Raw genomic sequence first — 15,040 nt, forward strand, 5'->3', positions numbered from 1 at the left:
CGAAACGTAATATTGGCCGGAGAAAAACCCAGGACTGTTGAGCAGTTAGAATCCTACATCAGACAAGAATGGGACAACAGCCTCCTCAGGTCCCAGATGTTTACAGACTGTTGGTAAAAGAAGAGTTAACGCCACGGAGTGGTAAACGTGACGCCGTCCCACCTTTTCTGAGACATGTCGCTGCTATCAAATTCAAGATGAGCCATTATTTTTTCCACAACGTACACGTCTCTCTCAACATTTGGTGTCTTATCTATGTTCTACTGGTGATGCAAGTCATTGCGTTCTGTTTTTATTGACATTTCGCAGTGTTCCAACCCCTGAAATGGGGTTCAACATACCAAGACAAATTCCTTGTATGTTTTAACTCAACTGGCAATATAAGTAATGTAGTAGTGCATGCTAAAGCTATAGTTGTAGCATGTTTGTAACATTCATCACATTAGTACAGTATCACTACAACAGTTGGTCAGTGTTACTTTCTTTTTTTTAATATTGTGAGATGATCAAATTGATCTTTTTCATGGAAAACATTTTGACACCATAGCGTAAATAATAAGACCGTACACACAATGGCATTACAGCGTCATGGCTTACAGGGACACTTGAACACAGCAGTACCATCGCTTTTATTAGTGACACATTTGACATGTCAAACAGCTGTGAAAAGGTGCAGCTTTAAAGCACGGTTGGAAAATAAAATAAAATCAGTAATGCAGGTTTTTTTTTGTTGTCGTCTGTTTTATTGTTTTGTGGAATCAGAATAAATAGAGTTGAAATTCATGGAACTAAAAATAAGCTCATCATGGAATGTAAACTAGAAAAGGTTAAGAAAAAAACCGTCTCCCTTTCCATAACAAATTACTTTAAACAAAAGCTGAATGACTTCGGAAGCCACATCACGAAGCGTTTGTCCCGTTTGAACTGCAGTGCTACGAAAAATATGCCACTGCCATTTAAAGGCATTATGGGGAAAAAAAAAAACAATAAATAATTGGTCAGTCACAACATTAACAACACTGACAGGAAAATGAGGAACACTGTTCAGCAATGTGCGGCGGAAACCTGGCATTCATATGGACCCTACTAAATATTTTCAGATCAGTCACACCCACCTCCCCAGTGCCAGCAGCACCACCCTAACAGTAACATCCTAACACTGCTGAACCGTGACAGGACCAGCGAAAACTGCTTTGGAAGAGCCCAAAGTCTGAGGTAGTCAAGCCCACAAAGACCCCACCGCAAAACCCACAGGGCCAACAGGATCTGTTGCGAACAGCCCACTACCACACACTCCAGGACACCCTCAGGTGTTCCTTGTCTACAACCTAACTGGTCCGAGCTCTTGGCAAAATGAGGGCAATGAAATGAAAAAGTAATTTAATTATCCCCAAAGGGAAATCATATTGTTGTTGTATTATTTTTTCCTGTTATCAATCATCACAAGCTGTCGTTATAAATAGTTATTTCTGCTGGCAGGTAGGACCATCTGTATCTTTCTTTATTGACACTGTTGTTTCGATGCATTATAGTTCTTTATGCTAACCAACTTGTTAACGTATCGTTATCTACTGTTATACTAGGAGGGCGGTCATAATGGCTGTTCGGTGGAAACCATACAAAACGATATTGAAAGAAAAAAAAAAAAAGCAAGGTAAGTATGAAACACTATTCCTTTCCTAAACTCCCTTGATTATGAAAATTCAAAAAGCAGTTGTGGTTGCGTGAGATACAAAGAAAGACGCAGCACTTGAGGCAGAGCACTCGGGACGTTCTCTGACAGTCCCCAAAACGACACCTGCCCCCTTCCCCCTCCGCAAGCTGTTCCGGCCAGTGGCCTGAGCCATCGTACCGTATGGTCGCATCCGGCAGAGGACTCTCCTCAACCAGGACGGGATTTGGAGTTTCCCTCCTTACACAAGCCTTCTCTGAGGGGGGCTGAGGGGGAACAGAGTCCTGAGTGTCCGAGCCGCTCGAAAGTATCAAAGCCTTGGACACCTCCAATCTGAAGGCCATGAGAGTCAAAGGGGCTGACGCTGATGCGTGATCCGAACGGTATACGAGCCAGGAGTTCACCAAAGCCACATCTGTGAGGTACCAGAGCACGGCTTGCGGCCAGCAGGTTGGTGCAGAGGCTGTGAGGGGGATAGAGTACAGATTTTGCAAATCTCTGCTGAGGCGAGCCGACGTCTGGGCTTTCTCAAAGCTGTCTATGAGAGAGCCTATGATCCTCTGGCTGTTCCCCGCAGTGGAAAGTATGAAACCACAGTGTGATCTGCGCAACATCAGCTTCCCATCGGAGCTCACAAACTCATCTCCGATCTGTCCTCGTGCTCCTCCCACCCTGCCTGCGCCGTGAACCCCAGCGGCTAAAAGGCGTTCCAGCATCGCCGGGGTGGACAGTTCCTGTTTGCAAAGAAACACCATACTGCCTTTGGGGACCATCTTTTCTACGGCGTCTTCTTTGTCTGAGAGATCCAGTTTCAGATCCACATGCGAGAGTAAACCATCAAACCCTATCAAAGAAGTGCAGAGGAGAGATGGTTTGTTGTCGTGAGTCTTCCCAGTCAGTGGAAGAAGATACTGGTCAATGGCATAATCGCCCTGTCGTCTCAGCGGCTGGCACCCCGTGTTGAAACGACCCAATAATGGCTGAACCTTCCACAGAGGACCAGCCTGTGTTTTGGAACCTTTTTCCCTGGCAAATTGGCACTGCCCGTCACTGCGCTGAGAAATTACTCCTTGACTGCTTGGACACGTTTTAACTTCCTGTTGGCTGTTTAAATTACTACTGGCTGGATCTTTTGAAGGAGAAGTCAGCTTCAACGTGCGAGACAGCTCAAGGAATCGGCTCAGTGGCATGGCCTCGGCAATCAATGGCACCTTAGTCAAATCCTCCCAATAGAGCCTTGGACTGGGAAACTAAAAAAAAAAAAAAAAACACACCACATAAATTCAAACAGTTTGTGGTCTTGCATTGGACTTATAGACAGTGATTCATATCAGCAATCAATTCAGCAGGAATACAGACCTTCAAAGTTCCCATTGCAATGTGGATCCCGACAAAGCGTGCAACCTCTCTGGATGTGACAGGATTTGACTCCTTGGGATGTTCATTGGTGCAAGTGGCAATTTCTAACCAGGTATCCCAGCCAAAATATTTGGAGAAGTAATCAATGGGCTCTCTGGTCCCGTTTTCATCCCTTGGTGCTTGATGTTGACTAGTTGAAGGTGGCAAGCTACGCAAGACAAAAGAAAAATCACAAGAAAAAGAGTTGAATTAGTCCATCTGTGACTCCGCGAGTGCCTCTTTCACCATTAACCGTCTCAATTGTTTCTGCACAGTATGAATGCATCACTGAATTTGAACAAAACACTTGGAAGAATCTTATTCTTGTTTCATAGTGTTGTGCTCAGTTAACGCTGCTAGTTTTACTGTACTTTGGTGATGTTCGATCTGACTGTTGTGCGCTGCTGGACTGGTTCTTGCTGAAGTAGGCCAGTATTCCTGCCTCCGTGTCAAGCTGTGGCTCAGACAATTCAAAAGGACTCGTATCTTCTTCATCAGAACTCTGGAGGACAAAGTCTTGCAGGTCTGATGGGTGCTGCCACTCAGAGTCCGACATGGCTGAAAGACCAATCAGTAATATTTTAATAAAGAGCTTAAAAAACCAACTATAATAGCTGCAAATTGTAAAAAGATATACCGACCTTGTCCGTCAGCAAAGTCCCCTGGTTCTGACAGGAGACCTCTAACTTCAGTCTCCTGATAGTCTGGTGGGGAATGTCTTCCTTCACCTTCTTCAAAACAAGATCAACATCAAAATAAAGCTTTCCTGGAATATAAAATTGAAATGTGGTAGAGACGGTGACTCACGTGCATCATGACCTGCAGTCTGATGTCCTGTCTGATATGCATCATCGGGTCCGTCCGAGGGCGAGCTCCTTCTGTTGTTCTGAGGAGCCCCCAGCAGGACCTCCCTCTCCTCCTCCTTCACCGGGTAAAAGATACACTGGCTGCTGTTGAACTCTGGGGAGACGCGACAGTCCCCCGTTGTCTCCTCAGTCTCCGTTACTGTAAACAGATTCAAAACATGACCAACCACATAGGCTCCAAATCATTTGATGATTGTAAATGTTCTAGCTCGTGGAAAACATGTTAAATTTCTAGAAATCGAGAGTTAAACAACCAGGCTTTGCTTTTGGAGTGTGAGCTGGGAGGACACAAGGGTCTACCATCACAGAAATGCTATTACTAAATGCCAAAAATGTAAAACCTAACATATTGAGAAACAAGAGGAAAACATTTACTGAAGTATGTTATCCGTTAACTGAACAAAGACATCCCTCTGATCCACAATTACACCATAAAGCGAACACCATCGACAATGTTTTACCATAGTTCTTTATAATCCATCAAATTTGGGAAAATGGGCTCTTGACTACTCACACGGGGTGTCCGTGTTCTCATTGCCGACTGGCTCCACATTCCATTGCATGCGTTTGCGGCCTTGCGTGACCTGAGCGTCGTTCTGCATCGGGCTGCTTTCTTCTTTCACCAGAACGGTCCTTATATCTCGATGATGCTGTGGCTGCACACTCGCACTCTGTCTGCTCTGGCAGGCGGGTGCGACCAGCAGGGGATCCGAGGTGTTCTCTTCAACCTTGATCTCCTGGCCCCCAAGACATTGCACTTCTTCATCAGCAATTCTGTCCAAACCCTGGAGCAAAAAGAAATGTAATATTTCCACATCTGGATGTACTGTCAGTGTATGGTTTTTGATGGCACAAGCAGCACCTCACCTGTCTTTGATTGTTCCACGCTGTCATCAAGCATGTGTCCTTGTCAGCAGTCACTCTTTGCCTGGAGGTAAGGAACCTCTCCAGGATGATGCCTGGAGACTGGTCAGCCTCCCTATCATTTTCCTTTCCTTCCTGCAGTCCTCCGTCTTTCATCACTTCCTCAACACTAGTGGTAAGTGTCTGCAGTTCAAACACAACTGGCTCTTCATGGCGTTCCTCTAATGTGGAAGGAATGGAAGGCAAAGGTGCAACGGGATCTTTAAAGTCAGGACTGGCTGGTGTCTTTGTGCCACTCTCAGGGTCAGGAATTTCTGAGGAGAGGGGGTGTTTTTCATAAACTAGCTGACATTCGTCCTGTCCGTTCTCTGGTTCTGTACTTCTGAGAGATTCTCCAACTGAATTAGTCTTCGATGTTGCATCACTTTTGAGACCAGCTGTTCCTCTTCTCCTACGTCGTGCAGCACTCCTGATAACAACTCCCTTCCCTCCACTTTTTCTCTTTTGGACAAACATTTCTTCCTCCTCTTCTTTGACCTCCACTTGATGAGTGGAACACGACACATTTTGAGAGGCTAGACAATTTTCAGTCGTCTCAACATTGACTCGTTCAGGGTGCTTATCGGTGCTTCCACTCGCAGAATCGCAGCTGCCATCCAACTCGTTTTGGGAAACGGTGTCTGCATGCGAAACTGGCTCATCTTTCTCATTCGGCTCCCCAACAGTGACCAAATCCACCTCGAGGAGTAAATTCTCCTTAACGTCCTCATCTGTGGTAGCCTGGACTTCAGATTCTGAGCTGGGATTCTTGGTGGCGTCCTCTCCTCCTTTGTCTTCATCCGATGCCAAACGCTCTCCTGTCCCGGAACTCTTTGTCTGAGTGGTCGTAGGCAAAGGGCTTTCCCTGGCGACATCTGCTCGAGTCTCGCAACTTTTCATTTCAAGAGATGGTGAGTGAACTTCAGTAGATTTGTGAGACTCATCGCATGCCCTTGTTTTACTTCCACCCATATCCTTGTCAGCACTCATTTCAACATCTTGAGGAGGAACTGGTAAAGATGGAGATGGAATCAAAGCTGGGAAAGAGACACTCTGCTCCCTCTCCTCTAAAGCCATCTCGACCAGCTCAGGCTCTGTATCCCAGTCTGTCGCAGCATTCATCACCCCAACTACTTTATCGTGCACTTTTGGAAGCTGGTACAGATCTAACCTTGAGACGCCCTCAAAGACGTTCCCATTGGTGTACGTGAGACTAGGACTTTCAACAATGTGTGCGGTCGTCTTGTGCTTTTGAAGGGACGAGACTTCACCAAATTTCTCCCCACAGTCCTTACACTGTAAGGCCCGCTTGGAAGTTATAACGCCCTCGGTCTCCACTCTCAAGGAGGCTTTGCGCTTCCTGGAGGTCTTTGGCTTGGTGGGCAGCGCTTCAGGTGGCCGATGGGAAACCTGCAAGGAGGACAACAGGGAAAGAGCTTTCTGGCTCTTCTTCGCTCTTCCACCTTTTTTCCCACCTTCTGCTGTGAGATTATCTGTGGACTCACTTGTACTCTGATAAGACGGTGTTTGGGACTCTTGAGGAGAAGTCTCAGGTGTCTGCCCGGATGCCGTTGAAGGGTCCAACTTGTAGACTTTCAGCTGGGGCTGTTTGTGACCTTTCAGTAGAAGCAGAGCATCTTCTGTTATGTGTGAACCAGGCGAATTTGCCTTTTTAGGCGTGTCCTCTGTTGCCAGGTTTTTCTTTCCCTTCCCATCCTTTGGACTCCTGGGTTGATCCTTCCGCAGTTTTTTGGCTTGTTTTTTCTTTTTAAACATGGGCGGACCTACGGTATTGTGCTCACTTCTATGTGCCACACCTGCCTTGGCTACTTTCTGCTTTTTCATTTTATTTTTACCTTTATCTTCTTTGACTCGTTGCACCTGTGGGACCTCAGACGAAGGAGATTTCCTGTCAGCTCCCGACACCACGCCCCCGCCAGCCCTGTCCTTTTTCCCCTTTCCTCCTTTCTGTGATGGCACGTTTTTTCCGGAGAGTTTTTTTGGCGATGTCTTACTGTCCTGCTTCTGCGTTGGCTTCTTCTGTTTCTTGCTTTTCTTTTCTTTGTTTTGTGGACCAAATTTAACAACAAGATGAGCCTTTTTGGTTCTTTGGCGTTTGGCAGGTTTGGCATTGCTCTGAAAGTCATCCGTGTATATGGATCCAACCAGATCTTGCATATATCCTTGAAAAATAAACGTCCTGGCTGGTTTTCTTTTCCTCACTTTCACCAGCTCTTGAGCCGACATTACATTTATGGACAACTCTGAGTTCTGGGGCACCTCTTTAGTCGGTAATTGTAACAAAGCCTCTTCTTTAGCAGGTTGGTTCTCCACTTCAGAAAGATTTTTCTTGCCATCTATCGGCTCAGATATCTCCTGTTCAGCCAGCTCCTGTGTTTTCTCATCCACCTCAGGCGCCTGATCTGGACCTACTGTTTTCATATGTGAAACCACGTCTTCTTTGGAATTATTACCCGGAGCCTGTGTGAGTGCGTCTGGTGGAACAACGGGGCAAGAAGAAAGATCCTGTTCTTCTGGGTGTAAAGATGTCAGCTCCAGCTCAACTATGGACATCAGCGATGGGACTGACAGGCTGGTTTCTCGCTCATCTACAACTGTCTGATCTGCAACCTGATCAGGAGTCGCTTGGTCAGTGTTCAGTACCGAAGAGGAGGAAGGCATTTCATTTTGTGGTTCAGTTTGGGATTTCTCCAGCTCCACAGTTGGTATCAAAGCAGGGGTGAGTTCTAATATGACTGTTTGCTCAAGGTTTTCCTTGAGATTATCAACCTCACTGTGACAAACCATGGGATCACAGTGAACTGCACTGATCTCAGACTGCTGAAGGATCTGATGCAGCACCTCTCCTTCAGGTCTCTCCGTCTGTTCAGCCTCAACTATGCTTAGTTCTATATTTTCACCTGCCGCTATGTGGGATCCCAGTTCTGAGAAGGATGGGTTTTCTAGCTGTCCATCTGGAGTTATAGGTTCCAATATAATTGTTTGCTCCATTGGATCACATGGGTTGTTTAAAGGGTCCAGTTCGGCCGTCTTCGATTCCGACTGTTTCAGCCCTATAAAATCTATCTGTGGTGGACTTAGATTAAAAGTCATTGGATTGGCCAGATGTGATACCTGCTGCAATTCCAGTGGTGGGGCATGAGGAGGCACACGCCCCAATATAACAACTTGGTTCACTTTCTGCACATTCCCCAGTGACTCAATAAGTCTGCGAATCTGCTCAGTGTCAATATTTGCATCCACTCTTTGCAGGGGTCCGTTGTTTTCCAATTGTAAGAGTGCTGTTTGAGAAATGGAAATTGGAGTTATGATGGGTGTACCTTGTTTCACCTGCTGCTCGATTGGGAGAGCATGACTGGCTCCAGGCGGTGGCGCGTTGTGCTTGGTTTTCATGTGATGCAACCGGCTCTTGGAGCTCTTGAAAGTGACATTGCATAAAGAGCAGGGATACTTTATTGTAGAGGCACCTTAAGACAAAAAAGGAGGAAAGCTGTGATGCCCAGTGGTATACAACAAAAACAGAGTCTTTTATCATGCCCACCTTTATTTACTAGCTCCCAACACAACAAAACCAGCAGAAGTTGTAAGGAATATCAGAAGTTTTGTACGTTTTTTTTTATTATACATTTTTCCTTTAAACCAGTCAATGTGGCTCTGGACAGCAAAAACTAATATTTACCCACGTAAGGATTTTACCATGTGCAGTGACAAGACATTTTCCTTACCATTGTTTTTCTTTAGCTGTGCCTCCTTGCGTCTTTCGGCTCCCTCTGGCAGGTGCTGCAACGTGTGTTTTTGCAGAGCTTTGGACATGGTGAACCTCTTTCCACACTCCTTGCAAATGTACGGCCTCTCTCCTGTGTGCGTGCGCTGGTGATACTTCAACAACGTCAGGGTTTTGCAAGCTTTGCCACATTCAGCGCAGCCATAACCGTTCTGGCCAAAGTGACTCTTTTTATGTGCGGTGAGCTCTGACGACTTCTTGAAGGACTGACTGCAGACTGGACACTTGAAGGGCTTCTTCTCTGTGTGGGCCTTCTGGTGGGCCATGAGGTCTATGGAGTTTGTAAAGTGGCGGTCACAAACGTAACAAGCAAAAAGGGCATTCCTCAGTATGCACTGTTCATATTGCGCTGGGTGGCTCAGCTTCAAATGACGCTCTTTGCTCTTGTGATCACTGAAGATAATGTGGCACTCTTTGCACTGCAGAGAGAGCTGAGATGCTGCAGGAAAACACGAGAGAGGAGATGGTAAATGTTTACATGTGGTATCATCGGACAGAGGAGAACACCGGCATATAAAACACATGAGGACGTCTGGGCAGGAGAGACCCACTCGCCTCTGCTGCTTAAGGCGGCATGCATTTACTGTTACACACGAGGGATCAAAAATGACAAACGCGTAACGACTGTCCTCTTACAGTGTGACAGAGCTTTGGAGATTCTGTCCTTCTATGACACTGATCTTCTGAACCAGTAACAATTCTAATGAATGAATTCATTCCAATGAATAAATCATGAACTCGCATTATTAATCAAAAACACCAAGTAGATTTATAAAGGTGTAACATGCCGTTTCCCAAAAAGCGGGACGCTTGAATTTAATTCAAAACTGAATACATGCAACTGACTTAAAAACTATGACACCGAAATTGCTAGAAAAATAACACAGAGAATAATGACACTGAAATGTTTTCGTGTAAAACACATGGTAAAAGTTTCTCAAATTGTCTCTCAAATTTCAAAGAATTTCTAGATTTTTAAATCACCGACGCAACACAACACTAAAATATCCAAAGAATCTGGATTAATCTATCTGCACAGATGACGAGGACAAAATCCAAAACTAAAAAGGCTGCGATCTTTATCCGCTGCGTTAGAAACAGAAACGTATGTTCACAGGAACACTTCTGAAAATCCTCGTCGCTGAGCACGGGGAAAAAAAAGAAGATTTAGAAGGATCGTTTCCATCCCAGGGTGCAATACCACTTAAGATGGACTGAGGTTGCCTGGGGAACTGCTCTGTCTTCTGACACCTCAAAATTCGAAATGATTTTTGGAAATCATTGGCCGCCATGTTCTCTGGGCAAAAAGAGCGGTTGGACCACCTTGCCCGTTGTCAGCACAAAGTTAAAAATCCAGCATCAGTGCTAAAAATCAGTACACGTGGCGTGGGTAACAATTATATTTGCAGGTTTTGGAGGAACACGCTGCCATCGGGTCAGGATCGTGTGCAGGCCACACAAAAGGTGAGCCGTTTCTTAAGTGGCCTGCCTGAAATCCAGGTTTATAAGCACTGTTAAAAGCAGATGGTGGCGATACAAAAGAGGAAGAAGGTTCCAAAATCTTTTGGAATGAAAAAAAATTCAAAGTAAGCAAATATTTAACAAAAACGTTTCTCAGTGTCAACATTTGAAATGTTGTCTCTGTGTTGTTTTCAGTTAGATTGTGGGGTTTAAAGGATTTGCAAATATCTGCATTGTTTTTCAGAAGTGGAGCTGTGTAGCACAGAACCTCCAAACAAGTAAATGCTACTTAAGGCGCTGCCATGTTGGTAATGAGTGTGTGCCAGTATATTTGTATTAAGCCTCTCAAACCAAGCCTGGTCTGACAGCTGTATGACAAAACGTACATGCAACGTGAAATACTTACACGTCAGAGGAATAACGTACGGCTTGGACATATCAATCTTCAGAGGATCTAACATGGCTTTCTTGGAAGGAACGTATTTCCTTCCGTCGCCTTTTTCCTGCTTCTTTGCTTTCTGTCCATCACATTCAGGTTTTGCATCGGCATCAGGAACAGATTCTGCGGGGACACCTGGCTTTGCAGCAAGGTCCCAGTCCATCTCCCCAGTGTTTTCACAGGACTCGGCCTGCGACTGAACTCCAGACTCACTCTCTGCTGATGCTGGGACCGCCATGCTCGCAGGTGTCTCTGGTGCATTTCTGCTTTCCGTCTCAGCGGGAGCAGTTGATCTGCTCTCCCTGTCATGTGCATCTGGCTGGCTTTGCGCTGGCTCAGCCGCAGTGTTCAGTTGTTGCTCTGAGGTTGATGTGGTCGCAGGGTTTGGTTCAGTGTGCGCCTGGGTCTGACTCTGCATGGCTCTCTGCTTCACAGCTTCCCGTGTCTCTGTGAAATCACGTCCTTCACACACACACACACAGACAGACACCCACGCTTTATTACACAGGTAAATATATTTACATCATTTTATCTATTTTCAAAGCAATGAACGGCATCTTTGTTATCCACACAGGGACAGCTGGGAGCCTGGACGTGTAACATTTGAATTACAATAGCTGACGGAGGGATGTGGAGGACAGCTGCTGCTGATGGAGGCTGTTGTCCATTTGGACTACTTTAATATCAGCAGATACCGTGCAACTACACCTTTTGACCCGTTTTCCTGAGCAAACTCTCCGGAATAACGTTAGATTCACAGATAACGGTAGCCTTGTTAGCCTAATTCAATGTTTGAGTAAAATGAGAGTGCAAACCTGAGCCATTTTGATCTGTTACGGGACCAAAGATGCTAAATATCCCCTCACTTTGCACGTCCCCCCGTTCACACAGACACATGGACACATGAAATGAAGCAAGAGGATGCAGAACGAGGTTACCTGGGCTGACTCGTCCGCCCAAACATCTCCGCGTCGTTTCTCACAAAGCCAACACGGAGGAGCCGCAGACACCGTGACGTCACGTCTGACACGGGCGCGTAGAGGGGAATCATGGGATTTGTGGTTTTCCTTTATTTAAATAAAGGAAGGAAGGATAAACTGATGGTTTACACTAATACATACATACATTAATATATATATATATATATATATACACACACACACAAGTTTTAAAAAAACATGTTTTTGTAGATTATTTTTCTTTTTGGAAATGTTTTCCTTTGGTTTCCATCAAATTCAACATTACAAGCTGAGCTGTGTTAAATCAGTGTTCCCATGTCAAATTGAGAAATATCAAAAGAAGCCAGCCTAAGGTTGAATATGCAGCCACAGTAACCAAAGACCAACCAACACTGGTAAAAACACAGGGCCTTCACTCCCTTTCCCTTAAAAAGCCTTTATTTTTATTTTTTTAAATCATTGTATTCAAACACAAATATGTAAAAACTATACGTCACATAGCATATCAAACTTCCAAACCCATACATGAAGATTATTTGCTCAAAGTTATTCCAATCGCAGCTCAAGATGCTTCTCCCAGATATTAGATATTTCCCATCTGTTGTTTTGGACAGCGGGTCGACGGTGCCGGTGTTGTGCCAAGAAATGCAGACTTTTACCGAAATAAGCATCCCCTGCCGGTCATGCTTTAAAGAGAGTCTGGAATGGAATGATATAACTACATCATAACTTTGTTAATCTGATTGAATTAACAGATGCGAATTTCAACAAGTCCAAAATTGTCTCTAAAATGAAAATAATCAAATTCCATAGTTTTAAGTTTTTATATTATTTCATCTGTGCTATACTGAGTTAAGATTGATATTCATAGAAAATGTCTCCAACCGTCTTACTACAAAAGTCTTAGTCACCGCCCTTACTTTGGAATATTTGCACAATAATATAATAATAGGTGAAAGAGATGCTCTAAAATGTACAGTTGTCGGATTATCATAAATGTACATGTATTATTCATCTACATGAAGAAATGATAATAAAAAAAAAGATTAACTAATGAAACACCATTGTCAGCTGAATATTATCACTAACTTTATTGGATAAATGTAAGAGTCCACACCTGAACCGGTTTACGCGCGCACCAATGGGGATGCACTTCTCGGCATACCACCTTGCACATGAAGTGAAACACTGAAGCCACTGTGAATGCATTTGACTTTTAATTAGTTTTTACAAGAATGATGCAGTTTTACTTCGGGCTCCCATCTTCATCACCTTCGTCTTGTCGGTAAATCTCATATATCAAAAATACATGTTAAAAAAATAATAATAATAATAAACTCAGCATTTGACTAGACTCGGTGTTAAACTCATGAGCAGGTGTTTCTTATGTATGCAACACTAACAAAAATGAGACATGTTATGTTACTTTTTTTTTTTTTTTTTTTTTTAAGGGAAAATACAACGGGGGAATTACTTTGCCTGATTTCTATCAGCCGCAGAGACAGAAAGAAGCTCCTCAGAGGCGTTAGCCCTCGGTGTCGTCCTGTGGGATCGGCACCTCCCCTGTTGCATGTTGTATATAATGCAAATGCAGCTTTGCCATTTCATCAAAGCCCATATCACATTCAATGCACTCCCATTCCCAATATTTATGCTCTCTGTGCTGGTTCGGCTCCTTCTCATCGAGCTCCCCTTCTGATTTCGTCTTGTCTGACGGATCAGCAGAACCGGTTACCTTGGATACCGGGAAGCAATGCACAGGCTCTCCGCAATCAGACTCCTCAGAGTTTTCATCACCTCCACACTCTGAATCCTCCTCTGGGCTCTGATCCTCACCCGTGTGCATACTTTCTTCCTTTACTGGCAGTTCTTCCATTTTTGGAAGAGCCGTTTTCATTTCTGGATCATCATCCTCATCATCATCATCATCATTCACGCTGGTGAGCAGAGCGCTGTTTTTAATATCTTCCTCCTTCACATCAAAGGCAAGGCTCCCGGGAAGCGTCCCACTCATCCCGAGATGACCTGTGAAATGCTCACTTTCGTGCGCAACTAATTTCTTGGGATGAGGCTTTGCACTGGCATGTGTGCTTGGGTGACTGTTCTTTTTAGGTCGTCTCAGACTGTGTTTTTGCAGGTGTTTATCAAGTGACACCTCATCTAAGAAGCCTTGAGCACAGCTCAGACACCAAAACCGCCTCTGGTTATGTAGATCGAGGTGATGCAGCCACGACTTTGCAGATGTGAAGTATTTGTTACACTGATCACACTTGGCTGGGGTCGTCTTATATCGTCGCCTTGTCTTGTGAACTAACAGATGACTAAGCAGCCGTGTCTTCCGGATGAAAGACATCCCACAATCGGGACACTCATACTTGCGCAGGTTCTGATCACTCTGAATCGGGCTTTTTACTGCTGGGATCTCCCTTTCATGCAGCCTTTGGTGTTTCTCGAACGAAACCAGGTAACTATAAACCTTCCCACAGACCAAGCAGGCGTAAACTTTTGGCAGCGCATTCTTCATCGAGGGTTCCGTTTCTGCTGACCCGCTGACGTCACACCCATCTGCACCACCGCTCGCGCCTTCAGGTCCGCTGTCTGCAGCATCCATAATCCCAGAGGCCAGGCCTGCTGCAGGAGTCCTGCTGTCTCCCATCGGAGCTTCCTCCTCCTCCAGGGCATGCTGGTGCAGGTGAGTGTTGTAGGCGTCCATGTGTGTAAACATCTGTCCACAATCCTGACAAGTAACGCTGTACTCTTCAGCTACAAAGAAAACAAAAAAACAACATATTTCATAAGCATTTTACAGGGAAATTTGGGCGTGTGGGCTAAATGTTTGCCTTGTAAGCATTTTTTTTATTATTATTTTTTATTTATTTGTGCCAGCTTATTGAATAAATAATCATTCTGTGAGGTTCCTGCTGACATTTCAAACTTTGTCAGAGATACTAAAAGCCTGCTTATTAATAGCAAAGCTACCAGCAGATGAAGTTACCAGTTGGCAACAACAGCTACAACAGATTCTTCTTTTGTTAAACTGAATAAAAAAAACCTTAATAGAAGTAGTAAAATTATTCTAATTCCATGCCTTGACAGATTGAAAACTCATCCGATTCTGCTGATCTTATTAGTTTATCCTATTGAGGAAACCTCACAATTATGGCACAACAGATGCTCTGCGGGTTGTTATTTTCTGACACGTGGCACATGTTTGAATGAGAGGAAGTCGTCTTTAAGGCTGTAGCAATCTCCAAACGGCATTTGTTAGGACAGCCCAAGCCTGCAACTCATCTTTGAACTGACTTGTTAACATTCGATCCACTACCTTTGGCAGAAGACTGAGAAGATGGCCGAAGACCTGAAGATCAGGGACGCAGCGATCACACCAAAAGACGTTCGGCTTACAAAATACAATAAATAAATAAAGGGAAAAAGAACCCAACACTTACACTTACAGGCTGTTCTCTTTCTGGAGGTTTCGGCACACAACTGTAATTCATATTAGCTTTCATAACGATAATTAAAGAAGTTTAAAAT

General features: G+C 44.5%; 1 protein-coding gene across 1 annotated transcript in view; it reads right to left on the reverse strand.

Annotated features, from left to right (window-relative positions):
* Positions 1–469: 469 nt before the first annotated feature.
* Positions 470–15,040, reverse strand: part of LOC142380571 (uncharacterized) — a 30,161-nt gene continuing 15,590 nt past the window's right edge. The window contains exons 3-14 of the mRNA XM_075466483.1: positions 14,807–14,861; positions 13,301–14,266; positions 11,360–11,521; positions 10,512–11,006; positions 8,586–9,083; positions 4,804–8,327; positions 4,451–4,721; positions 3,878–4,075; positions 3,712–3,801; positions 3,442–3,628; positions 3,032–3,239; positions 470–2,922 (exon numbers count right to left, since the gene is read on the reverse strand). Of these exons, the coding sequence (XP_075322598.1) occupies positions 1,669–2,922; positions 3,032–3,239; positions 3,442–3,628; positions 3,712–3,801; positions 3,878–4,075; positions 4,451–4,721; positions 4,804–8,327; positions 8,586–9,083; positions 10,512–11,006; positions 11,360–11,521; positions 13,301–14,266; positions 14,807–14,861 (7,908 nt within the window). The 3' untranslated portion in view covers positions 470–1,668. The remainder of the gene's footprint in view (positions 2,923–3,031; positions 3,240–3,441; positions 3,629–3,711; positions 3,802–3,877; positions 4,076–4,450; positions 4,722–4,803; positions 8,328–8,585; positions 9,084–10,511; positions 11,007–11,359; positions 11,522–13,300; positions 14,267–14,806; positions 14,862–15,040) is intronic.

The sequence above is a fragment of the Odontesthes bonariensis genome, chromosome 5 (genome assembly GCF_027942865.1).
Source record: "Odontesthes bonariensis isolate fOdoBon6 chromosome 5, fOdoBon6.hap1, whole genome shotgun sequence".
Classification (NCBI taxonomy): domain Eukaryota; kingdom Metazoa; phylum Chordata; class Actinopteri; order Atheriniformes; family Atherinopsidae; genus Odontesthes; species Odontesthes bonariensis.